Raw genomic sequence first — 27,832 nt, 5'->3', positions numbered from 1 at the left:
CATTGCTCACAAAGCTGGTAAATAGCAGAGCTGGGGTATAAACCCCTAGCCTGCTGATTCCAAGTCCAGGACCTTCTACTAAAGAGCCACTGTGTTTACGTGCCTTTGTGGTTTGAGTGAACTTGCTTACAAATTACTTCATTGGCTCAATACCTCTTTAAATAACTGTGATCCTGGATGGAGAAGAATATGCAGTAAATAGGAGCTATTTGACCAAGACAGACTGAATTTTTTTAAAATGTGTGAAGCTTTTATAGTTTACACTTTTCAAAAGAGGGTCACAATCTGCACTTCTTCTTGTGGAATGAGGCTGGGGAATTACCTTTAGAGATAGATGGCTAGAGTCTCGAAGGTTGGAACAATTCATCTTGACTTTTGAATCTGGAACATTCAAAGGCAACATCTAAAGCAAAAGCAACTAATTTCCTCCCCATTACTGAAACTTGGCTGCTAATACAGCACCTGTTCGGCATCAGATGACTAGGAGGGCAAAGGATTCTGTACAAAGGAAAAATACAATAATTGAAGATTATATTCTTCACAATACACCATCTCCTCCTGCTGTTATTTATTTTTGCCTAAGCAGAAAATATTACAATTGCATTTTAATCCTTAGAGACTTTTGTCTACTAAATACTATGGTTTCCTAGGTGCAAAGCAGACACTGCAGAAATTAAATGAAGGATACTAATTAGTGTTTTTTCATTCTTCCTCTTCTCCCCCTCCCCTTCCTACCAGGACAGGAGAGGATTTATCACAACTAGATAAAACCAGTCAGCACAATCCAAACACCTGGGTGGTTTTGCCTTATCTTTCAAGGTAAGCTGGGTTCTTTCACGTTTATTATCTGTCCTGTTTACGGAAGATCTAAAGGGTGTAAAACCGAATTGTACCTATGGATTCTAATTAAAGTGCAAATAATTTAACAGCACAGTCTTTTGGGGAAAGGACTATGGGCAGAACTTGAAGCCATTATCACTAGACTGTGTGTCTTTTACAGTAAAATAAAGAGGGACGAAGCTGGAGGAAAGAAAAAAGAGGGCTGAACGCAAACTTTCGACATCTCTTTTCTTTCCTCTTGTTCTCTGTCCCAGGCTCAGCAGGAAAGTGCTGAGAGGTTAGACTCCCTGTTGGTTGTAAAATTTCGATGGAAACAGTTGACCTTGATGGGATCAAGCCCTCACAATGAAGATTTTAACATAATGAGGTAATGAATTTAAAATGATAGAGTCAGAATTCTTCTTGGGATTGGCAAAATGACAAAGGAAAATAACAAAGATCACAGCCCTTAACTCCATCTTGTGTCTATAAGAACAAATTTAAAAAGCCATTAACTTTCAAAATTGACATCACTTTCTTTTGTTTAACAGTTGATATGTCTTCCTTTATGAAACTAGAGGCCTATTCAAGCTGGAAATATGGCAAACCACTTATCAAAATCTAGAAGACATAATCCTACAATGATTGAAAAACAACTTCTCTGCTTGAAACAAAGGTTCCATGTTTTCAATCTGATATTAAAAAGTAACTACGAAATCTCAGGGTCTACACACGAATCCATGTATGATGTCAGTGGACAACCTGAGGCTCCTTATAACGGGACCCTCTGTGGCTGCACTTTCCTAGACAGTAGCCATTAGCCACACACAGCTACTGAGCACCTGAATATAGCAAGTGTGACTGATAGACTCAATTTTAAAATTCATTTAGCTTTAATCATTTTACATTTAAAAATTGAAGCAATGAAAAATATTTAGCAGTATATTAAAATGATAACATTTTGATATATTGGCAAGATAAAAGATTTTCTTCAAATTAATTTTACTATTTCTTTCCTCATGTGACTACTGGAAAATATAAAACTGTATGCATGGCTCACTTAGTGTTTCTATTGATGAGTGCTGCTCTAAAGACTGTCGGATCTACCTCAGGGAGTAACCTAGTTTAGAGTCCATTAGAAGGTGATAATTTGCCAGGAAGAAAAGACTGTTGGTAGCCTGGCCTTCTGGCATCACAGTCACACATTACTCAGTGGTTGAGAGCCCAGGATCCGGAAACCCAGAGCTCAGGCCTGCCCCCAGCTTTGGTTTTCACTAGCTGTGTGACCCGGCACAAGCAGCTCAACCACTTTGAGCCCATTGTTTTGAGCGTTCAGATAGTGAATCTAACAGAGCAAGCAAGTTCTCAGAATACAGGGCAGGGCAAAAGTAGGTTTACAGTTGTGAGTCTGTGAAACACAGAGTTTATTCTTGTGTTATTATTTATTAATTACTGTATTATTTTCCATATAAATGACTCTAAACCTACTTTTGCCCCATCCTGTATATTAGCTATTGCTATTGTTATTGTCATTAGCAGAAGCTTTGTTATTTGAACATGAGGAGGTTATCTGAAACATGAACTTAAAAAACATGAACTTAAAAAATTCATATATGAATATAAGAAAATGGACCATATATGAATTTGCAAGGAAACAATAGTCTATCCTCTGGCAAACCATCAAAGTAGCAAGAACATTCACAACTTAAGAATAACTCTCTCTCTTAATGAAGAGCTAGATAAAACCTTTGTCTCCTCTTCCTGTGGTGCTTCTATTTCTGGAACACTCTTGACAGCAGCAGGGAGCAAAGGTATATCAGAGGATGGGGAGTGACTTTGTCAGCTTCTGTCTAGTTCAGCCTATGCAAATCCTGTAAGCAGTATTTATTTATGGATAATGATTTAAGTTTATACTGTTTTGGCTCTTTAACCTACAGAGTAGGGGTAAATACTATGGACCCTGTTACTAGGTAAGTTAAAACCCAGTTAGAAAGGAATTACAATATTAGCATGAAATAGCAATTTAAAATAACATTAATATTTGTATGTAAATTTGACAACCTATGTCCACCTCTAAAATGCAAGCTTCATGAGAGCAGAAACTTTGTTCTGCCTGAATCCCTAGTACTTAGAACACATCTGGTAGAAAGTAGGTACTCCATACACATTTATCAAATAAATGAATGAAGAGAGACTCAGTAAGCCAGATTTCTGAAAAGAAGAAATTAATGAGAACGGGGCCCAGAAAAGTATACCACAAATCAGACATAACAGGGCGTTACATAAGCATCAAGCAACAGTGATGTAAATTTAGCTAACACTAAATTAGCAATGAAAACAGAAGGAAGACACTGATAAGAATGTTATGTGGATACTAGATGCCTACAGACCTCCCACCATCTAGGATAACATCCAGTAGCTTAGCATGTCATTTATGGTCCTTCACCATCTGCTCTCTACTTACCTTTAGACAAAGTTCTTGTCTGCTCCCTGCCCTGAAGTTCTAGCCCTGACTTTCAGAAAACAAGCCACACTCGATCTCTTTCCCACACCATGGCACCTGCTTGCCCTACTGCCTTTAATGCTGTTCTTTGTATTGTCCGCCTGATAAACTCCTCATTCTCCATACTTTGCTCAAGAACTGCCTCCTCAGGAAAGACATCCCTAATCATCCACTGAACCAAGTATTTCCTTTTCTGTTTTTTCTAATACCCGTGTCATTTCTTTATTATACAAGTGTTCCACATAGTCATACATAATACATCCCTTAAATCACATGTGAATGTCTAGTTGCATCTATCAAACTGGAGATCTGCACTTTACATGATGGACACTGCCAAAAAAGAAAAAAAATAATTGTAATATCCTAATTATACTGCTCATGTTTAACAGTATCTTTATTACAGAGTTCTTACATTTCATACCTTTTTTAAACTATGATTTTTTTCTCTTCCGAACTGAAAACTCACTCAACCGGCTTACATCCAGTGGCATTCACCTGAGGCTAAAAATTTGCCTCTTTCAGCATGCTTAAAGATTTCCATCTTTGTCTCAATTATGTTAAGCTTATGAGATATATGATTCTTACCATCAACATCAGCATTTTCACTTGCTATTCTCTATTCATTTTTTATAAAATAATAAGGGCAAGATGCAATAAAATATTCAAATAGTTATTCAAACATGTTCATACTGACAGACAATAACGCAGCTGAAGCTGAATTCTCAACTACAATTCCATACAATACTTTTCATCCTGTAGCCCTGGAACATGGGACAGCGTGGCACACTGGGGGTTAGTAAATGCCTAATAAACCTATGTCACTGAATGACAGGTTTGGTATACAGATGACACAAACATATGAAAATCCCCCAACTCCATTTATTTATTTATATCCTCACTGATGGTATATTTTTATTGATTTTAGAGAGAGGAAAGTGGGGAGAGGTGGAGGGTAGCGGGGAGAGAGAGAGAGAGATTGATTGTTTGCCTCCCATACATTCCCCAACCAGGGATCAAACCCACAACCTAGGGCTGTGCCCCAACTGGGAATCAAACCTGCAACCTTATTCTTTTTGGTGTACAGGACAACACTCCAAGTGCCCTCCAACTCCTTTAAATTAGGCACCATTTAGAGGCAGGGAAAACCATACCATACATAGAAACCATTGTACATTGTGGGTAAAAGAGATGAGTCTTACAAACCAGTTCAAATCGCAAGTGCTGATGCCTCCTACCTTGGACTTATTTACCAACTGTTAGCCTCAATTTTCATTCTAAGAGGAGAATAACAAGACTTGTTATGAAGCTGAAATCACCATTCTTGGAACTTCCAACATCTGCACAGATTTTTGAATACTCCCAACCCCTCTCTCTTCCCACAATCACATCCTCCTCACTCCCTCAGCCATTCACTTTCAAGGTCATACCCTGAACTGTTATTAATTGCTTGACCCTCTGTGAGCTCAGTTACAAACATCCCACCATCTCCTCCTGTCTTTATAGCTTATTTTCTCGAGTACTAGATTCCAGCTACGCTTTGACTCCATAGTGACCTTCATCTCCTTCATGTCCTCACTGAATTTCTTTCCAAAATGAAATTTAACAATCAATATTTTAATAACTCTCTTGAATACATCTTCAAGTCCTCTGCCTGCTAGGTAGGATGAATCTGGGCCTGCTCCCCACCTGCATCCACGCAGCTGGACTTGGCTGGAGAAAAATGTACAGCCACGCTTCTGGTGAGCATGGCCAATTGCTTCAGGTGAGTCCTTAATGCTTCTGGTCAACTCACTTCCCTATTTATTCATTCTTCCACAGTCCTAGATAACTATTTTACACCATCTTTTCTCTCTTCAAACTTCAAACACTTCCTTCTCCATCCTCAGTCTTTCAGCTTATGTTCCTGAGCAAATAGAAGCAAGCTAAAGGAACCATCAACAAGCTCCTACCAAACCATGTCAATTAACTGTGTCTGTACCCAAACGTTCTATTACTACTTGTTATATCAATGCTATTACTACATCTATGGCACATCCTCTCTGCATTCACACAGCCTATTACTATAGATGAACTGACAAGGCTCATAACAAAGAATAAACTCTTTCTGCACTTAATCCCATTTGTTCTTACTTATCTCCAGCTCTCTCTCCTCCCTTGTATTGTTGACTTTTCCCTAGCCACTGGATCCCTCCTATCAGCATACAAATATACTATTCTACCATCTTTTTTAAGATTTTGTTTATTTATTTTTAGAGAGGAAAGGGAGGGAGAAAGAGAGAGAGAGAGAAACATCAATGTGTGGTTGCTGGGGGCCGTGGCCTGTAACCCAGGCATGTGCCCTGACTGGGAATCGAACATATGATACTTTGGTTCGCAGCCCGCGCTCAATCCACTGAGCTACTCCAGCCAGGGTTATTCTACCATCTTTTAGAAAATCCTCTTTTGATCTCATTTTCTATATCTCTAATTTGTATATTTCACTTTGTAGAAAAATACTTGTATTTCTCTGGACAATCTGATGTAACTTGGCAATTAAAAAGCATTTGGTCTTCAGAGTCAGACATTTGACCAAAGTCTGAATTTTGACTGTATTATTCACTAGTTGTGAACCTGAGTAAAGATTTCCCTAGGTCTCAACTTCACCATCTGTGAGAGGGAAAAACTAATCCTCCCCTAAGACTGTCCCAAAGAGAGAACACTGTAGTATCTACGAAGCACTGTGTCTGCCGTGTGACGTGAGCTCAGTCAGCAGTGTTTAAACTGATTTTGAGACAAGTAAACAATTACGTAGAGAAAAACACAACCTATAAAAAACGGTGCCAAGCAAGACTTCCTCATCTCTAGGGCTCTAGAATTTTCACTGAGATTTTACATGGAAAGGGGCTGAGAGGGTCAATTGATTTTAAAACCAAGAATCATGTTTCTTAATTTTGATTGTAGCCTTGCTGTTGTATAATGGAAAGATAATTCTGAAGTAACATAAAATACTTACACCAAAATTATATTCTTAAGTAACTCTCCCCAGATTTAAAACCAGGCAAGCTGTTAAAAGAGCGGCTCATTGCAGTGTGTTTATTACTGAAACAGAGTTCCAGGTTAGTCACAGATTCATGCTTAAACGTGCCTTTTCTCTGGGGACCAACAGTGCCTGTCAGGGCATCTGGATTAACCTTGTTTAAGGCTACCTCACTCATCTCGGTTTTGCTACTGATTCTAGAACCAGAGACTACTAACTCATCTTTGTCATTTCTATTACTTTTTTTTCTTTTCTTGGGTACTTGGTAGAGTAGAGGAAACAAGGATAAGCCTTTCCTATTCCATTTCAAATGCTTTTGACATCTTTGTGTACTATGAAATCTTGTGCCTTTTCATATCTGTGGTACCTAGGCAATCAAATTCTTAAAAATAATGCTGTGTAGGAGTCTCTGGGAAAAGAGTTTGTATCCCAGAAGTTCTGTGTGGGTAACTGAGGACAGATCTGCAGATTTTAGCCCAATCTGGTTTAAATTTTTAAGGCTGTATCACGGGAAAATCGTGAAATTTGAAGGGGAAAAAGAACGGAAAACCAGGCCTGTCCAGCACCTTCTGCCATCCCATCCCTGCTGGAGGCTGTGTGTGGGTTCCTCACTTAATCATGGGAGGCGGTTCTCTTGAAGAGCTGCTTTTGGCAGTCTGAAAAAGATAGCACTGCCATCTGGTATTTTTGTGTTATGGCATGACAGCCAAGAGTGCCGGAAGTACGGTCAGGGCAACCTGGGTTTGAGTTCTGCTTTATCAGCTAGGCGGTCACATAGCAGTAACATGGGTCTATGGGGTAGGGAGGGTTATTTCAAAATCCATCCCCATCTATCACACACCCTTGATTGCCATCAGTCCACTGGTATCTCCATTCTTGATATAAATGAACGAACTTTTCTCAAACTTAACGCTACTAGGTTTTTCCCATACAGAAATTCTGTAGCAGCCACTAACCATGACCTTGAGCAAGTGAAACCTTTCTGAGCCTCAGATTCTTGTTTTAAAGGTTTCATGAAGATAAAATGAGAAACCCTTGACTTGATGCCTGACACAGAGTTCAGCCCAGGATAGCTATGACTGTTGTTGCTCGCATCTCAGAGTTTAGCTATGTGCCACTGCTTACCTACATTTTATGTCTGCTCAGGAGGGCCTCAGCTGCAAATTAGGATAGCAATTATTTGATTACATTGCATCTGCTTGTTTAGAGGAAAATTTGTTTTCCCATAAAAGGAAGCAAGTTACCAAGGCAATTCACAGGCTATAAACAACATAAAAATACAGCTATGATAAAAAGAAAGCAGTCCAGTGTTTTTATACAGAAGAATATGGCTGGTATGAGGGATTATTTGCAAATACCCCCAAAATAGATTCTTTTGTTTACCATTAATTCTGCACGTCAGGATAGAAAGCACCATTTCAATCAGAGGTTTCACCATCGTCCCCTAAGCTCTGTGGAGGAAATATATATTGTATTGATCTAACAGAATAATATATTAACCTTAGGCTTTATTAGGAAACAATTCCAAACTACGAGGTAGAAAGCCCATAAAGTCAGTTGTGAAGACCATTGTCCATGCTTTGTTTCCATAGCAATAACTCTCATTGCTGGTGGATAATTAAGGTGGCTTCTCTTTAACATACCTAAGATGGAAGCAAAATTAATTTAGTTTTGCTCTTTACTTTTTCTAATAATTGCCTTTCTCCAGTTCACCCTTCACTAAAACTTAGGTCCTGAGTACCAGCATAAGCCCAATGAAAATAAAGGAAGTAGAAAGGAATACACAGCTAAGAAACTGATCAAAAATGTAGAAAGGCAATTCTTCATAAGATGTAAATTCAACATTTGATTAAAATATCAGGGATAGGATTTTTTTTTTTTTTTAGAGAGGGAAGGGAGAGAGACAGAGAGAGAGAAACATCAATGTGCGGTTGCTGGAGGTTATGGCCTGCAACCTAGGCATGTACCCTGGCTGGGAATCGAACCTGGGACACTTTGGTTCCCAGCCCGCGCTCCATCCACTGAGCTACGCCAGCCAGGGCAGGGATAGGATTTTTCAAACAGTGCCACTGAGCTCTAGGTTTCCTGTAACTGTCCCAAAGGCCACCAGAAAAAAAAGAAAGAGGAAATAGGGAAGAATATCTTACACCCAATCCCCACTACAATCCAAACACCACCACTGTCAAAGATGCTGTATGCTAGCTTCCATCGAGGCCTTCGTTTAAAGCCTGGAGACTCAAAGAGAGGAAGCAATCATGAAATCACGAGATTCCCTCACCACCCAGGATGCTCTGATTTTGTACATCCAGTTGGTGCTCCTTCTAGCATCAAAGATATGCTTCCAGCTCCCCCTCAGCACTACCACTGATAGGGCTCCCATAGGGATTTGCTTGTATCTGTTTGGCCAGTACCTTCAGACATAAGCGGATGATCATTACACAAGCCGAGAAGACCCAAGTAGTGCAGGTGCTGCAGTCAGTCCCACTAAAACCTGTCTGCTTATTGTGACCATCTGAATGCTTTAACAACTTTCTAAATAAGCATTTAATCCCCCTCTTCTTGAGTGTGGTCACTTTTCCTTAACACATTCTCTAGATGTTCACTCATGCTAAGATAAAATCGGCCTTAATAGCAGACATCTAATCAAGCACCAGAGTCACTTCATATGTCATGCCATTTGCTACTCATTGTCCTATGAGGTAATTAAATAGGTCCGCTATTCTTGTTATACAATTGAGGTACCAGAGGGTTGCAAGGGCTCAGTGACTCATCAAAGCCAGTTTTCTGCTATTGTGTATACCTTCTATCCCCTCTCTCAATCTTTAAACTGTTCTTCTTTCCCCTCAATCATGTCTACTATAGTAGACAGAGATTATATAGACAGAGATTAATCTCCCCTTAAATATATAGGGTCTGGCAGAAGTAACACCTGCTTGAGTGTGGTTGGTAGGGTAATAATGTGAGTGTTATAATTTTTATAGTTTTAATTTGAACATTTCACCTAAAATGTTACACAGTATGCTTGAGTTTGATACTGTTATGTTACCAAATTACATGCTTATGATTTTGTGATAAAAGATTTTATAATAAAAAGGGGCGTTATTTGTGCCAGACCCTTTATATCTATGCCTGTATGTATGTGTGTGTAAGAAGTGACAAAACTAAGATTTTTATCCAGATAGGTCTGATGTCGTCAATGTACACAGCCATATTTTCACTGTCTCTCACAGAGTGAGTCCATGGTTAAAACTTAATATCAAGTAAAACTGGGGGGGCGAATTTTGTTCATTTTACATTTCACATTTTTTTGCCTTAAAATGTAGTTTTATAAATTTATGTATTCAGTAAATGCTTATTAAGCACCCCCATGTTCAGCACTGTGGCAGTTACAGAAAATGACTTCTTGTGCATGAGACTGACAAATCCATAAAGTTAAAATAATAATGACACATACCATTTTGAGAATCATAATAAAAGGAGACCACAAACAAAATTATAAAGTGTATTTAAAATGAGTTACTGGTCATCTAAGGCTATAGTGTGGCTCCTGGTTTTGCAAATTGCACTTTCACTGGACAAAGGTTTGAGTGGAAGAGAGAACTAAAGAGTTGAAAGGAAAAATACTGGTTCCCAGAGTAACTAAATCATTCACACAGCTATCACTGGAGAAAATCCCATTCGCTGAGGCATGAAATGATTGTTAATGATCTTAATAGTCTTCTAACTCATCCTGGGCTATAACTTTTATGACTTCGCCAGCCATCTAGTATTTTCAAGTCAGCAATGCATTAAAGACTTGAGCATTTTCTCCTCGCTTACCGTTAACATAAAATCTGCTTTAATTTTCTGATACCCCAAGTTCAGACTAGAAGCCCCCGCCCCATTCTCATACCAGTTTACACTTGCCCATTACACTAGACTGAAATTGCCCACTTACTAGTCTAAGCTTTTCCTAACCATATGCTCCATGAGTACGCTGACCACATGCCGCTCGTTCACAGGTGACTCTGGAACTGCATGCAGTCTCAGGTGCAGAGTAAGTACTCAATAAATATTTCTACGAGGAGTGTTTGAGCCAACCACTGCAGAGCTGTAGGAAGCTAACACACGAAAGCAAAGGGCAGAGCAAGGTCAAAGCAGTGCCTGACATTTACTTACGGGGACAGAAGGTAGAAAACATTTCTGGACAAGTCTCTGAGGCTAGACCTAAATTTGCCTATGAAAGGAGATCCTTCTGATGAAGGAATGTCAAGATCTGTTAGAAAATAAAATAGATAGCCCTGCTTGGTATGGCTCAGTGGATTGAATGCCAGCCTGCAAACCACAGGGCCGTGGATTCGATTCTCACTCAGGGCACATGCCTGGGTTGTAGGCCAGGTGTCCAGCAGTGGAAGCGTAAGGGGCAACCACACATTGATGTTTCTCTTTTTTTCTCCCTCCCTTCCCCCCCTCTAACAATAAATGGATAAAATCTTTAAAAAAGAAAAAGAAGAAAAGAAGATACACACACACACACACACACACACACACGCTTGTCTTACAGAAAGGTGCAGATGGAGGAAAGTGAGAAGGGCCTGCAGCTGGATCTGGGCACATTGTGAATCGCTTCCCTGGCTGGCTGTGGAGAAGCACAGTACTAGGAGATAAAAAAATTAAAAATAGAACTAAATGACCCAGCAATTCCACTTCTCAGTATTTATCTGAAGAAATTCAAAATACCAATTTGAAAAGATATATGTATCCTTATATTCACTGCAGCATTATTTACAGTAGCCAAGATATGGAAGCAACCTAAGTGCCTACTGATAAGTGAGTGGATAAAGAAGATGCAGATGTGGTATTTACATACAATAAAATATGACTTGGCCATAAAAAAGAAGAATGAAATCGTACCATTTGTGACAACACAGATGGACCTAGAGGGTATTATGATGAGTGAAATAAGTCAGAGAAAGACAAATGCCATACGATGTCATGTATATGTGGAATCTAAGAAACAAACGGACAAAACATAAAGAGAGTCACAGATGAAGAGAAGCCACTCATGGTCAGCAGGTGGGAGGGTGTTGGGGGTGAAAAGGTGAAGGGATTAAGAAGTACAAATGGGTAGTTACAGAACAGTCATGAAGATGTAAAAAGCACAGCACAAAGAATATAGTCAATAATACTGTGATTACTATGTGGTATCAGGTGGGTACTCGACTTACGGGGGTCACTTTGTTAAGTTATGTATGCTATACCTGAAACTAATATAATATTGAGTGTGAACTGTAACTGGAAGATTTTTAAAAATTAAAGGAAAGTACTTGGTAAATGGGGAAAAATATCTTCATTCTTTGCATACTGATATATTTTTATACACCCCAACTGAAAAATCCTAAAAAAGGTACTTTATACAAGAAAGCAGGTCCCCAGTAAATGTGAAGCAATCAGATTATTTCCAACAAATATTTTACATTACTGAGCCCCCATGGGCCTAAAAATGGACTTTAAAATGTTGCAAGTTTCACACATTATAGCGTCAGTCATTACGGCTTCATGCCACAGGAGTATCTATCCAGAAACACCAGGCAGAGCTGCTCGTTTTCTGAGGCATACTTTTCTTACACAAGTAGGGTTCATACCTCCCTATTCCAGTGCAGCCTGGCAAATTTTACAACTCCACACAGGTATCCCTCCATTTAAAGGAAAAAAAAGATATTTCACCTGGTTAGCTAGAAAGCAACTTAATGAAAAATGAAATCTATTTTCCATTTGCATTACAGGGCAAATTTGCAAGCACAGGCCCATAGGAAAATTTCTGCACCTGATGTACCTGAATGCCTCACTGGAAGAAAATTAGCCATGATGCTTGACCAGTGACTGATGTGTTTTGCATCGCAGGCCAGCTCCTTTTCTGTTTGGAGTATTTTTGGAACTCTGTAATAGTTCTCCAAGCCTAGAGTGTTCCCTTAGTTTTAACTTTATGCCTCTGCCACCTTCTAACATGCATTTGCCCATTTCCCCTCTCCCAGTCACTGGAATTTCTCTGGTGCTCCAGGGCCCACTTTACAGAAAAGCCACCATTACAAGAGCCTAGTTATCCTTTTCTCTATTTAGTTGTGTAGTAGTGTTGATATGGACAGTCTACAATGTTGGCTTAAACAGTATACAATCGTCTGAAAGTCTCTTAAATGTGCCACTGAGTTATGTATAATGGGTCGTCTCCTATTTTCATCAGTGTAACTAGTTCATTATCACATTATAGCAGATATATTCAGAATAAAAGGTCTCTATAAGTTAGGCTGGGGAAATGACTAATAGTTCCTACTTTGGAATGGGACAGAGGACTAAAACTAGAAAAGTAAAAATTTCCTCATATGGGACAGTTTTTGTTTGTTTGTTTCAACTTGCATGGATTCAACAAACTGGGCCAAGTATCCAAGAGGACATATCAGAAAGAAGCAGGTAAGTAAAAAGGAGGAACCACAGGTGTCTCATCCAGGCTAGTATTCGTTATTATGTACTAACACTTCCGTGGCAGTGACTGGATGCCAGGCACTGTCATGAGCACTCAATACCTATCAAGCCATTTGATTTTCACAACAACCCTATCAGGCAAGTACTATTATTGCCATCCCCATTTTACAATGAGCATACTGAGGCACGGATGTAATATGCCAATGACCAAATAGCTAGTGATTCGACCTCAGGCAGTGTAGGCTCCAAAACCACGTTATACTGCCTCTGGCATTAATAAATGGCCACTACTGTTTATGGAAGGGAGCAAAGGAAGAAATGGAATCCTTTAGCAGTAAGAAAATTAAGAAGGCGATTTGGTCCTTCTCTCTGCACACTTTGCATTCTAGCAGGGTTCTTTCCCCACTAGGGCTCTTTTCTCCACCTTGTAGCACTTTTCTGAATCCTGCGTCCCTACTGGGTTATTCCTTAAATGTGGGCCTCCCCCAGTTTTTACGTGCTGCTGCTTGGGTGAACCAACTAGAAGAAGACTGCCACTCATGTTTTTCTCAGTTCCCTTGAGCTAGAATCTCTGCACATGTGCTAAGAGCAGAGCATCTTTTGGTGAGAACTCGGGTTTGTATTCAAGTGCTCAGCCCGGTACCGGAAGCATGGAGTGGTATTAGGAGATACCACCATGCCACTACTATTATTTAATGCACCATCACGCTGCCACAGCTCTTCCAGTCTTCCATTAAGAGGTAACATGATGGCATAGTCAAGGCAGGGGCATCGCACCCACAACAGAACGCTGCAGTGGGCATTGATTCGTTGTCCTTCTGAGAACTATTTATGGAGGATGTACATTTTTGCCAGGTACTGTGCCAGGTATTATGATGAACATGACAGACACAGTTCCTCTCTTCCCAGAGCTTACAGTCTTCATGTTGGAGAGACTTAAATAAGCAAATATGATACAATATTACCTGTGTCATGGTAAAGAAAAATAGGGCCATATGGGGCAAAGATAAGGGGTGCCTATCCAACTACAATGACTAAGAAAGACATCCCCCCAAAAGTAACCTCTATAGTGGGTCCTGGAGTATTTAGCTAATCAAGGCAGGTGAATGCAGAATAGGAAACGTCACATACAAAACAGAAGAAGCAAGTCTGTAACAGCATAGAAGTCATGGATAGCTGAGGTTAAAAATGCAAGGGGCAGGATGGCAACAGAAGGTTCAGGGAAGGAAAGCAAAGGTCATTTCACAAGGGGCTGTGATGCATGGCAGAGTCCACATCAAATTTAAGGGCAGTGTGAGGCAGGGAAGAACTGTAGACAGCAGAGTGACATGGTCAGGCTCACGTTACAGAAATCTCATCATATTTGCAGCAGACAGAACAGATCCAAAGGGAGCGCCACCAGACGTGAGGTGGGGAGGAACACTTAAGTGTCTTTGCAGTCATCTAGAAAAGCCATGCTGGTGGTCTGGGCCAGAGTAGCATCAGTGGAAATGAAAAGAAACAAATGGACTTGAGAGAGAAGAAGAAGAACCAACAGGACTTGTCACAGATTGGAGATAGTGGCTGGGGAGAAGGAAGAGTCAGGGATGACATCCAGGTTTCATTTTTCCCTGGGCAACTGGATGACTGAACTGTCATTTGTGGAGATGAAGAACACAGGGAAAGAAGTGGTTTGGGGGAAAAAGGCAGATGACGAGCTCAGTGGAGCATCAGCATAGTTGAAAGAATCCAAAAATACAAAACTAGAATAGCCAGGCTGCACCCTTCTCCAACCAAAACGATTCCTCCCCTGAGGGTGGACCAAGTACACACATCTGGGCAGGCTCATTGCATCCTGACAGCAGCCCAGTCTGATGATGACCCTGGCCGTGGAATACTAGACAGTGCATGAACGACTGGGAAGACAAATAGAGGTCTCTTTTATTGCTTGCCAAATCATCAGAATCACTTGGACAATGCAGGTAATAAACAGATCTCAGCTGCTACTTATCTATATGATAAATATTTAAAACTAAACATAACAAGGTGTCCTTCCCTTGCCTTTATAGCACATAGCATTTCAATCTGTCAAAGCAAATTACATGTGAACTTCTCATCACTCATGAAGATTTCTTACCAGAAATAATGAACTTGAATCTGATCAAGCCTCTGGAATCTAGAGTCTAGATATAACAAATTCACAGAAAATACAGGGGTCAGAAAAATGTGTTTATGGTATCACAGAGATCATAGAGGTGAATCAGTGAGGCCCAGAATGTGGGACATTCAACATCATAAACAATTTGGTTTCATCAAACAAATTAGAAAATCAAGGGGAGAAAAGAAAAGGAGAAATTAAAAGATATTTAAGATATACATACTATCACTTTGTTGCATGTAAGTTACAATATTTTTTTTATTTTTAAAGAGAAAAAAAGATAGCAACCAAAGGTAATGAATGGAACTCATCTGGATCTTGACTCAAACAAGACAACTTAAAAAAAATATTGTGAGAAAAGAAAAAAACTGAATAACTAGATATTAAATTATAGTAAAGAATTACAGCAAGTCCTCAAATAATGTCATTTTTTCAACATCATCTTGTCATGATGGTGATGAGATCCCGCAGGAACTTAACTCTTGTTTATATCAATTAGTCTATGGTAAAGTTGGTTTTGCTACACATTTCAACTAAAGTTGTAGAACTTACCTATGATGTTAAGTGAGGACTCACTATATTAATTTTGCATGCGATAATTGCATTATATTGTGTTATTTTTTTAGTTCATTTTATTTTGGAACATATAGTACAATATTTGTAGATGAATGAAATAATAGGTGTATGAAAGTTGCTTCAAAATAATCTAGTGCAGACAGAGAGGAAAGTAGGTAGGAATAGATATGATACAAAATTGGTCTTATAATAATAATTGTAATTATAAGAGCTGGTGTCTTGACATTTGGATGCATATAAAGATTTCTGCACTAAGTTTTTTAACTGACCTGACAAGAAATCCAGTACTTGTAGAAAGCCACAGCAAAGATCAAAGAAAAAGAGCAACAGCCAGTTATGATGCAGAAATGAGCATCCATCTATCAGTTTCTCAAGGAACTTTTTTATGCATTGGGCTGACTCTCTCTCCCATGCAAGTCACTCCTCTCCACAGTGTGTGTCTGGAGGTCTTTCAAATGGAGCTTCGTGGCAAATTATCAGCTATTTCTACTTCCAATCCCTTTGTTAACATTCAAACCTCATTAGACTATCAGGAGCATTTGGTCTTCTCTTTCCAGTTGTGTTCTTTGTTCTTTTTAAACATATCAAGGCCCTTGGGGGCAACCTCAGAGACCTCCCTCTTCTAGCCACAGGTCGACACTTCTCTTGCTGACAAATTCATTCAGTGATGCTGCAGGCATAGGAAGAAAATACTTCAATCACCTGCCACAAGATGGGCTTAGTTAATACATCTTGTTTGGCATGATAAAAAATAATAATGCAATAAAATACTTAACTAACATTCTTATATCACTACTATATTGAGCCCAATGCTCAGAGCACAGCATCTTAAAGATGAAAGAAGAAATTGCACCCACCACCCCTGCCCTTTATCATCACCATTACCATCCAATATCTGCCTAAGCACAGGTCTAAACTGACTTCATGATGAAGATTTACACAGAAATTGTGCTATATTCTTAAATTATAAATTAAAACACCTCAAGCCTTAAGAACACTACCTTCCAGAAACAAGGTCACCTGATCCACGACCATTAAGAGGTTTCTTATGTTTAAAAAAAACAAAAAAAAACAAGAAAAGTGACACCATGCCTTAAAAGTATTCTAAATATAATGACAGAACAGAATTTTTACTGGCAACCAGTGTTCATTAGAGCACAGAGAATGGACTTGAAAGCAGGAATAACTACAATGGAGGAAAAGATGAGACAAAATGTAGACAAGGCAAAAGTCATCGCAGAAAGAGATGTCCATGGTGGTAAAGACCAAACCTTCACAGTTTGAAGGTTTGTTTCATTCTGAATGTGCCAATATCATATCTCTACAGGCAATAAATTGAAGTTATCATTGGTATCTTTCAAGTAACCAGAAGGAAAGAAGCTAGAATCATTTCAGGACAGATGCATTTCCACTTGTTTTCCTATAAAAACAGACCCTCTTACTGAAGCTTTTAAACACTTCTTCAATTAACAGTTGACATTCATTACCCAGAATTCCACTTCTGGGTATTTACCTGAAGAAATCCAAAACAGTGACTCAAAAAGATATATGCACCCCTACATATTGCAGTGTTATTTACAATATCCAAAATATGGAGGCAACCTAAGTGCCATGATGAGTGGATAAAAACATGTGATATACTGAATACATACACACACACACACACGCACGCACACACAGTGGAATATTACTTGGCCATAGAAAAGAACGAAATCTTACCACTTCTGACAACATGGATGGACCCAGATGGTATTAAGCTAAGTGAAAACTTGTAGAAAGACAAACAAACACCATATGGTTTTACTTATTGAAGGTTTAAAGTTAGTGTTGTATTATTCAGTGGCTGGAACCATATATTCCTTCCCAATACAAGGCCATGCCCTTGAATTCTTTGAGAAATCATTTCCTGATCTACTTTTTTCCAACACTCCATCTCATTCAACAGCCCTGGTCATATATATTGTGTAGGTAATGCAATTTAGAGACTTTTGTGGCAACAACCCCTTAAATTTAATGAAACAAAGAGAAGAAAGGTTAAAATGTACCTAGAAGAAGCAATGTGTTAAAAAGATAATAATCAGTTTCTATAATTCAGAGTAAGCATCCTATGAATTAAACTCCCTAGTTGTGGTCATGTTATCAAGGTTCTCTGAGAGGTAAATGCCTTTCAATCTGAGTGCTTTCAGGCATTTGTCTGAAGTAACTCACTCATGAGTAGGATTAAGGAAAAGTGCATAATTCTCTGCAAACAAGAACAGTCTTCCTACTCTCTCTGGGACTGGAAGATGGCTCTAAATAAGAGGCTCATTTATTTCCATGCATCTGTGATTTTGTTCCTAAGTGGTATGAATGGCTATTGAGTATCTGGTTCAAAAGCAGGACTTCTCTTTTGCAAATTACTTAGCTCCCATTTCATTTAGAGGTGATTCAAGAAGGCATTCTCTGATGTTTATGATATTGCCTTCTATAAAACACTTGAACAGAAAAGAGGTAATTATTTAACTAGTTGGGTGGGAAAGGAGGAAAGGTACCTTTCTCATTGTTTGAAATTAAAACAAAGGAGGCATCTAAAACACTTCGAGAGGCAGTCCTAGTATAAGTGTTTTTATGTTCCCATATCACATTTTCCTGGTTGCTAATATGTGAATCATAATCTATAGCATCTCACATATCATATTTTGGTATGTAAGCAATGTAGACAAATACATTTCTTACCACCCCCTTAAGCACACAGTATAGACATCTGTTGACTTGACTTGCTCATAATACTACATTAACACTCAGTCAAAACTACTGGATGCTGACCATCAATTCTAGGTCTACATGAAGATAAAATGAGACAAGAATCTAGCCTGTTAATAATACATGGAGATTTTGGTCTCCCAATTGTCCCTTAGAAAACTTGGGGGAAAATTAGGTAAACAGGGAAAGAAGTCGTCTCTCCCCATGACTGTCAGTCGCTACATGCAATGTATTAATTTTTTTTTCACTGTGATATGGATCCAGGCAAAGTGACTCTGCATTATCCCTGGGTTTTTAGAAAAGTCTGATTGCATGGAGTTTATTCCTTGAGTCTTGGATCTAAGGAGTTGATATCTCTCTCTCTCTCTCTCTCTTTATTTATAAACACACATATGTATTTATTTATATATAAAATTTATATACTACATATATACATGTATATGTACATATAACCTAAGAAGAAGTTGAGTTGCTCTGCAGAGAACATCTTTGTGTGTGTGCGCCAGTTAGTTTTTTAAGGATACAGGGGCACTGCCTGGGATCCACGTTGCCTTTTCAAATCTGGAAGGCTAGGGCTCCTGCCTTCAGCCCTCTGAGCTCTCTGTTCCACTGGTACATACTGCCTTGGGGCTCTGTAGCTCTTGGTGGGGCTCTGTGGGGCTCGCACTGGCTTGCCAAAGACTGCATGTAGTCAGCTTTAGAGCACCTCCCAATAGTTTCAGCCCATTAACCAGAGCACAACAGCTTGATGAATTAATGCTTATATAGGCACAGTTGGCAGCTTCTAATTAAATAATTATGGCTAAGCAGCTGCAAGGAAGTTGTTACGCACCCTAGAAAGCCAGCTGTCAGTTTTGTTGGTCCTAAGACAGTGGAAGAGTTAACCCTGAGCTCTGGATGTTAGGCAAATGGGGAAGTATATCATATGTAACATACATGCTGTGCAATGTAAAGTCTCTGTGTATTTGTGCTAGCCTGTCCTTGGAGGGATGGAGAGCAAAATGCTCCTCAGCAACCTCTCAGCAGTCCAACAAAGCGAGAACAATTATATGATCAGGAGAACAGAGCCCGTCCAGAGGAGCGTAAAAAGGGCACAGTGTTAGATGCATGAGTCTTTGATGGACAGAGAAATGACACTGAGCTAGCAGGCAAATACATTTCAGGGTCCGGCCTCATTTAAATGAACAAGTGATTAGAAATCCATCATGGTCTTTTTGGGGGGTAGAGCTAGTTTGTTTATTTGGCTGAAGCATTTTAAGATGCTGTTTTCAAATATTAGAAATTGGAGAACAAGGTAAATATCACAAACCAAGATTTGAACTCCAAGGTACATTTTATCCAAAAAGCGAGGAGAAGATATTTGTCCTACAGGATCACAGATAATGTCAGATTCCTCCACGGATGGCTGAAAAGCTAGTCTTATCTCTGCACGAGTTGGAAATTCACCAGAAGGAAGAACAGTGTCTTCGGCTAAGCTCCAGCACAGGGGAAGATGTAGATTATAGATAAAGGCCACAGATAGGGTTATTAGACCAAATCATGCTTGTTACTACACATCAACACACTTCAGAACTAGGAGCTGATTTCATGTTTCTCCACAGGCACAACCCACATGACTTCACTTCTAAAAAGCCCAGCGTGTGTCAACTTAGTACAGAACAACTTGACTTCCCACTGACCAATTCACCAAGATTCCCAGCACCCTCTACAAGGAATGAGCACAACTGTAGGCGAAAATGAGTCTAAGAAATTCATTTGTATCTTTATATTTAAATAAATTCTGGTGTTTCAACCCCCTAAATGTATGGGCTTGCCTTAAAATAAGAGAGAAAATAGAATGTTAACAATGAAAACATATCTTTTATGGAATTCACTCCCCTACTCACAGGCCTGTTGAACATCAGCAGTTAAATCAAGCACTAAACTTTACGACTGATTTACTGCCCTCCTTTCAAAGGTCAATGGCTTATAATTCATCTAAAATATGCCATTTCCTAAAAGAAGGCAATCTGTGCTGAAAGTCATCATTTAAGCAAATGGACTGACCTCGAAGAAACCGAGTTAAAAAGCTTCCGTACAACAGTTTCCTTCCCTATTTTCCCTTTCATGTCAGTAATTCTATCACCTCCACCTCAGCTAACTAGATGTTTGCATGTGATTGACAAGTCTCAAGGATCTAGCTCCTTTTAGATGGATCTTAAATGAAGTCAGCTTAATTAAGTCTGCAGTGCAACTCAAGTCTCAATACAAACTACTAAAGAATTATGGGAGGGAGAAAGGGGGTCTTTCATCAGTCTGCACTGCCATCTAGCCAAAACCACGTCATTAGGTACAACATCCACTTGTGTCTTCAAAGCCCCTGATGAAAGCAAGTCTTCAGCAACCAGCTTAATAGACCCCCAAAGTTCAGATACAAAAACAGACAGCAGCACTTCATCCACTCTGAGTCTACCAACCTTCACAGACCAAGGGCCAAGTTCTAATCATCACCTCACTTCACAATTCAGTATCTGGCAAACAGATACACATGTCTGTTTTCATCTCACATAATACCTATACCAATATCATTTGCATCTTGTGATTTTTTTGAAGCCTTTTAATATTCTCTGACTTCAGTTGGAAAAACAGATAAAGGTTGCCTTAGGTAAGACATGAGAGTTGAACAACCACCTCTAATACTCTTTCTATACCTCAAGTTTAAAAAAAAATTCCTAAATAATATTCCTTAGACACTGAACACCCAGACCATACACGTCTGTAAAGAGAATCAGTGCACATAAAAAAACAAAAACAACCCTTTGCACTTACGGTAGAAGACGTATTCAGTGTAGCTCGACCAGATCTTGTCATCTGTATACTGGTTGACGAAAGATGCTGTCACGGAGGAGTTACAGGCCACCATGTGGAATCCACACTCTGACAACATATCAAAAGCCTTTTCCAGATGCTTGAATTTGAGATAAAATCTGGAGGTATACCTTTCTGGGGCTCGGTCAGGGTCTCTGCTCTCATTCAAACTTTCTCCAAAGACTTCCTTTGCCAAGGAAATCCTTCCACAAACCAAAATCCGAGGGACTCTCCGAAACTTAGCATCTGCCTGCCCCTCTCTGCCCATGGTGCAGGACCCCCTGTAGCCCACAGTAATGAAACCCCACTTGCGGTCGCCAGGGAGCAGTGAGGAAGGGGGGCAGATTCTTGTGTCACTTCCTTGGGAGGCATCTTCAAAGTCACTATGGCAGAATTCCTCCGGGCTTTGCTTGACTTCATCAGGGGTCAGGAGTTTGACCAAGTCTGGGAGCTGGAAGTACTCGGCTTCCCTTTTCAGTCTTCCTCTTTCTGGGAAGTGATCAGGCAGGACCACCTGCCTGTCCCTGAGATAGTCCAGTATGTAGCGAAACAAGAATCCATCTCTGTCAATGAAAAACCTTCCCTTGGAGTCCTTGGCTAGATCGTTAGCCGTGTCTCTCTTTGGGGAAAACATTTTCCACAGCAGGGAGTGAGGGATGCTTACTAAGGTGGAATGGCGAGTGAAATAAACTTGTCCCCCAACATTCAGCTCCATGACCTCAGGGAAGGAGCTGGGAACGGTGGCCCCTTGGTCTCGAGGATAATACCGACTACAGTTTCCACTCAGAGCCATTGTCCCTTTCCTTTCCTCCTCCTATTTTGATTTGAAGGTGCAATCCAAAGAGCTCACAGCCTTATCCTTGACATCAACTTGTTAGGGAGGGAGAAGGATGCAAACGTATTAAAAATGACCTCCACTAACCCCTGTATTTTTCCCCAAGAAATCAAAATTTAGAAGAGTCCACAGGTGAAGTAGTTTAAACCCTGGCTGGTAGTAAGCTATTACTTCATGGAATATAATCAACTCATCTCCATTCGATCTTCCCCCGGGCTCAGTAGAGAAGGCAGGCCAAGTCCCCAGTTACTCAGAGATCTGTCTAAAGGAAAAAAGAGAAAATTATTTCCTCAAACCCAGTATGAGTCAGAAAGAGAGAGAGCTGCTGGAGAGGGGAGCGGAGAGGGAGGGAGAGGGAGGGAGGGGGAGGGAGGGATGCAGGGAGGGTGTGAGGGAGGGAGAGATAATTTTACATAAGCAGCCCTGAAACTACTGGTTTCAGCCTTTCTCCAATGCAATAGCTCCTCTCAAACTATTTTGTGTCTACATGTTTATCCATACGTCTGTCTCCAGCAATTAGTATTAAAAACATTTTTATTTGTATCTCTGCATTTAAAAGGACTATGCAATTTTCAACTTCTAAAAGGGGATTTTTTTTCAGCTGGACAGGAAAATCAATAAACCTCAGAACTTACCTTATTGAGTGCTGGAAACTCAGTCCTGTGAAGAAATGCCCATTTGCAAAGCAGTCAGAATGCACAGCCACATCGAGCCTATTAATGAAAGTGCCAGAGAGGTGTGCTCTCAGAAAAGATTATATATTTATATAAATGTATATTTGCATGTATGAACGTATATATTCACTTTCAATCTCGTTAAAGCAAGTCACAAGAAAGTTAAACGGTGATAAGAGGTGATTGGGTTGAAAAGCAGAGACAAATATTCAACCAAAGCGTCTCCAGGAAGAAAAAAAAAAAATCAAAGCCTCAACAAGAATCGTTCAAACAGAAGCGAGTTGCAAGAGGTACCAGGACTTAGTAGCTTTTCGGAAAGCCCAGACGCAGGAAGAAAGACAGAGGTGCCCTGCTGGGGTCCCAGGTAGCCATCCCACCTGCCGGCAAGGGCGAAGGGGCTCCCATGTTCCCAGCCAGGTGGGAGCAGGTGGGAGCTGGTGGGAGCCGTTGGGATCCGTTGGGAGCCCTTGGGAGTCGTTGGGAGCCGTTGGGAGACGGTGGGAGGTGGTGGGAGCCGGTGGAGCGGGTGGGAGCCGGCGCCGCCGAAGCGCGGAGATACCGGCGAGTCCTGGGCTCCGGCTGCTCGGGCGGGCGACGGAGCTGGGCGGTTCCACAGTTCCCAGTGCAGTTGGACTGCTGTTGTTTCAGCAGTGCAGGCAAGAAACCATCCAGGGAAATGACTATTACATCATCTTAAAGGAATATGGCTTGGGGAAAGCGGAGGCAGCGCCGAGTCACGTCCTCCTCGGTGACAGGTTGCCGGGACTGCACGGGGACGCCGCGCGCCGGCCGTGGGCACGCGACTCCCGGGCGCTCCGGGCTTGGGGCGGGGACGCCGCGCCGCGCCGCCGCTTCCCTCCCCGCCCGGCCGCGGAGTTCGTAGTTTCCCAGGGCCTTTGCTTACTCTTTTCTTCTCCTTACACCTCCACCGCCTCCCCCCAGCCCCGAAACAAGCCCAAACCAGTGGAGAGAGAAACGCAAGTGGTTCTTCACTTGAAAAATCTACAAACCAACCCTTTGCACAGGCACTGAATTTCTGCAGAAGGGCAAATTTCCCCTCTAAAGCTTGCTTTTTTTTTTCTTAAAGCACACTGAAAGATCCCAACGTTCAAAGTATAAATTAGCTGGTGTGTTGTTGTTGTTGTTGTTGTTGTTAACCAAGGGGTTAAACCACGTTCTCTCAAACACCCCCCTCATGTTTTTCCTCCTGCTCCATCTCTCTGCCACCGCCCCCAGCAAATAAGTAAATAAATATTTACAGTCTCTCCGGAATTCGTGCTTCTTCAAAAGAATACATGAAGCACTGCTACCCTCAGAAAGCTCACAGTTCGCACCACTAAGTCATTGTCTTACCTTACCTGTTAGAAATTGTAACCTGTGCTCTTTCTCTGGGGCCGTTTTCTCACTGAGCATCTTCTTGGGTGTGCCCCCACGCCCGCCCTCCCCACTCAGCTTCAGAGGTCTCTGGTGGAAGACACGCCTGCTAAGAGTTTACTCCTGTCCCGGAGGACTCCCTTAAGTGCATCATTAGAGTTTCAGGAAGATATTTCCAGGGCAACCTAATCCGCTAACAAAGTGCTTCCAGTCGATCCTGCCAGTCAACAACGGCCCAGCCAGCAGTTTACAGTAAGTGAGCCATTTCCCCTTTAAAGCGCCGGCGTTTTGGGACTCCCACTCTCAGTAAGGACATAGTAGTTCATCTATGAATAATATATGTGAGCCTCACTCCATTCCCCAAAATTGCTATTTAAAAAATTATAGACACCAAAAGTGGACAGGAAAGTATGAATTAGATAGATTTTATGGGATACCTGTGTTTATTGCCAACTCTCATCTCAAGACTTAGCTTGAATATAGACGCGGCGGCCGGATGAATTAATTTCTAGCTTAACGATCTTTTCTTTCAGTGACTATCAGGTTACGAAACACACTCAGAGTGTTAGCTAGCACTCTTAACACCTGATTATATCTGACTTTTTTCTTTTAACCCTATTACCTGTTCTGGCCTCCATCATTGGGATATTAATGCTGGACCAATCAAGGAAATGTTTATTATTTGATGCACTTACATCGCCATCTACTGACCCTAAGCTTGCAGTGCGGATCTGTATCTGGCAGCTTAGCTGAGCCACAAGTTAGATTTTTTTTCTTGACTTTAAAGTTTTTGTACTGACTTGAGTATTACCGGAAACACTCTGTTCACCTCGATAAAAAAATAAACATTTAGTTTCCACCAGGTCAAGGGAAAAATAAGTCTGAATCCATGCTATTAAAGTATTGGGTTTGGTTGTAGGTAAAAGTAAACAAAAGTTTTATTTCTGACAGAGTAGGCCAGCCAGTTTACCATGACAAGAGCTTTGGAGATTGGATATTAAAATATTCTAGGAACAGTTTGACAGGAAGCGAAAGTTGGGAGTAAGAAAAACCATAGCCTTTTAAATTAAAAGGAACTGGAGGAATGGAAATCTCCATCTTATCTTAGAGCAAATGAAGACCAGAGAGAGAAAGCATTTCCACAGAATCACACAGCCGTGGCATAGCGGGGTGAAGTTGGGACCACTGCCTGTTCAGTATGATCAATGTCCTCTTTTTAACCTTATAGATCCTAGAATAGGGATAGAGAAGAGTCAACATTTAAAAAGAAAAGAATTAAGATTACTACACATTTAAGAACAAAAAGAGCAAGTCATTTAAAAAGACTTCAATATTAAGTTAGATTGCAAGCCTAAAAATTTTTACAAAAAAAAGGGTATTCTGAAATTCAAAAATGAGGAACTCTGATCATTGATCTGGGTTTCACAGGTTATGCTAATTTTTTAGACTAGTTCTTAACCATTTTTGAAGAATGACTGCTTGGAGAGTCTTTTGAAATCTAGAAAAAATGAACACGAGCATAAAAGTTTGCATTCCACATCTGGGGCAGAGTCTCAGGAAGAACTGTAAAGAGAGGAACCTGGAACTCACATTTTCAGCAATCTGTAAATTTTGAGTACGAGCTTCCTCTTTGAAATGAGATTACACGTACGCTCTCTGAGACATACTCTGAGGACTGGGAAGATGAAACATTCACTAGATAACCTTCACCTTGTGACCCCTGGTTGGACCACACAACATAAATTCATATTTTTAATAACAACTGTAAACATCCTATTCTTTACACAGAATTGCTTTATATTATTTTCTGCTAAAATGTTCATGTGTTTCAGTAAAGTGTGTAAAAATAAGCGACTGTTTTTGCTAGCCCCCTTTAAGCATACTTAATTTGTAATCTACCTGAAGCCTCAAAAAATGGAGAATGTCTGGAGAATGCCTCTCTCCCACCTCTTTGAGAGATCAGGGGTTTGGTTCAAGATTGGTTAACATCCTCTGCTCTGCACTCTTTCTTGTTCCTTTAGTGTCTGAGGAGGTAAACAAATGAGAACTGAGATTAAAAGGATAATAGCCCTGAAGGAAACAAAGCAACATAACACAGAGAGAGATCTGAATAGTGCTGGAGTAAGCAAGCGTGTCTCAGGGAGCTTGTCAGTCAGCACAGCTGCTGGGTGCCTTACCCAGAGGCAGGAAGCCAAGTCCGGGCTGTAAGCGTATTCCTGGCCTTCGTGTCAGCAGATAACACTGCTAGTGTTAGGATTCTCTTCCGCCAGCTCTCCACTGAAACTGCGGGATGCCACACTGGCCCAAAGGCGAACATACAGCAACAGATTTCTCTTCAGGACAGAGCAAGGAAGAATGTTCTGTCCTGTGCTTAGTAACAGTCAAGCCTGCATAGCACATCAAGACGCACCATGGGTGAACTGCGGAAATCCTAAAATGTGTCCTAGTCTGTTTCCTGTTCCCCACCGTCACACACCCCCATAGCTGAATATTGAAGAGTACATTCTCAAAAGGACAATTTTAATTTTGGAACAATGAGATCACTTCCCACATTCTCACCCCCAACCCATCTTTAAGACTCCTCTTCCCTTGAGCAGAGACAGCTTTTATGCTGACTGTCTTTGTTATCAGGGAGGGAAGAAATTGATCTCATAAACTAACTCATTCTAAGATGCGGTACACTCATTGTATTAGGTGCCCCAAGGATTCCCGTATTATCATAATAGCTACTGGAGATGGAGGGTGTGGCCTCAAGCTCTCTTAACAGTCAATACTCCTCCTCCAGCTGCCTGGCTGGCTATGTAACACTGACTATGTAACACAGACACTGCTTACTGTCTCTGAGCAGGGTGAAATGGAGGCCATAAGACCCGACTCCCGGGTGTGTTGTACGGATTAAATACTGTGATGCATGTAAGACCCCCTGGCACATTCCCTGGCTCTAGGCGAACGGTTAGTAAAGACCAGCGGTGTTCATGACAGCAGTAGAAGTGTCGGTACAAGCAGACTCAAGTGAAGGCACTAAGACGTTACCGAAGATGTCCAAAGACTGAAATTCAGTTCTACTTCTGAAATCACTCCTCTTTCCACCATGCAACTTCAGTTAAAGGTGGTTGCTTATAATAGATGTATTCGTTAATAATGGGGGAGGGATTTCAGGCTTTGTCAAGGAGATAGGGTAGCAAAATGAGAAACTGAGAACAATCAGTTCCATAATGTTAAAAGTGAAAATGTCACTACCTTCTGCCAGACAAGGTTACATTTCTGGTGTCCTTTCATTCCAGTCCCCACAGGGATTGATCAAGTGTCTGGGTTATGTCCAACACGGTGTTAGGTACTTAAAATACCGAATTCTATACAACCTCTGAACTCAAACATCCACAGAGAAATACAGATCAACTCATACTCAAAATCCTGCCAATAGAAGACAAAGATTAAAAAGTCCTAGATTTCTGACCACTGCCTCTTAGTTGCGGAAAGACCCCTGCTGCTGTATTTGGCTGTCGGCCCTATGTAGATCACTTGTGAATCGGACAGACCACTTGACCTCAAGAGACCTCTGCTTCCTTGTCTATACAGTGGAGTTGTCTCCCCTTACAAAGATACTGTGACTGATGGCAAAATAAAGATAAAATACAGCTGTCAAATCTTCGGAGACATACTAGAAAGTAATTTGTTATGTAAGAAACAGAAAAGAAGGCAGCAAACAGAGATCTCTCTTGTTACATAAAGCCTTCCAAGGAAGAATTTGAATTAAACTTGTGTAATCTTAAAGTTCGAAGAGGAGAGAAACCCTTCGGGATCATCCACTGCAGCCTCAGCTCCGCCTAAAAGTCTGAGGTAATAGCAG

The 27,832-nt window shown here is 40.7% G+C and overlaps 1 protein-coding gene across 5 annotated transcripts in view; it reads right to left on the bottom strand.

Annotated features, from left to right (window-relative positions):
- The window catches only part of KCTD16 (potassium channel tetramerization domain containing 16), a 226,305-nt gene extending 202,248 nt beyond the window's left edge, over positions 1-24,057 (bottom strand). The window contains exons 1-3 of one of the 5 annotated variants that reach the window (XM_028529010.2): positions 23,967-24,057; positions 22,570-22,647; positions 21,061-22,196 (exon numbers count right to left, since the gene is read on the bottom strand). In XM_028529010.2, the coding sequence (XP_028384811.1) occupies positions 21,061-21,892 (832 nt within the window). In that variant the 5' untranslated portion in view covers positions 21,893-22,196; positions 22,570-22,647; positions 23,967-24,057. Of the gene's footprint in view, positions 1-21,060; positions 22,197-22,569; positions 23,566-23,966 lie in introns of those variants that run through there. The other 4 variants (XM_028529011.2, XM_036014358.1, XM_036014356.1 and 1 more) reach the window with 4 other exon arrangements.
- Between the last annotated feature and the right edge of the window lie 3,775 nt (positions 24,058-27,832).

This window comes from Phyllostomus discolor, chromosome 13 (genome assembly GCF_004126475.2).
Source record: "Phyllostomus discolor isolate MPI-MPIP mPhyDis1 chromosome 13, mPhyDis1.pri.v3, whole genome shotgun sequence".
NCBI classification, from domain to species: Eukaryota; Metazoa; Chordata; class Mammalia; order Chiroptera; family Phyllostomidae; genus Phyllostomus; species Phyllostomus discolor.
Note: the sequence above shows the minus strand (reverse complement) of the source record. Positions and strands in the feature narration are given on the sequence as shown.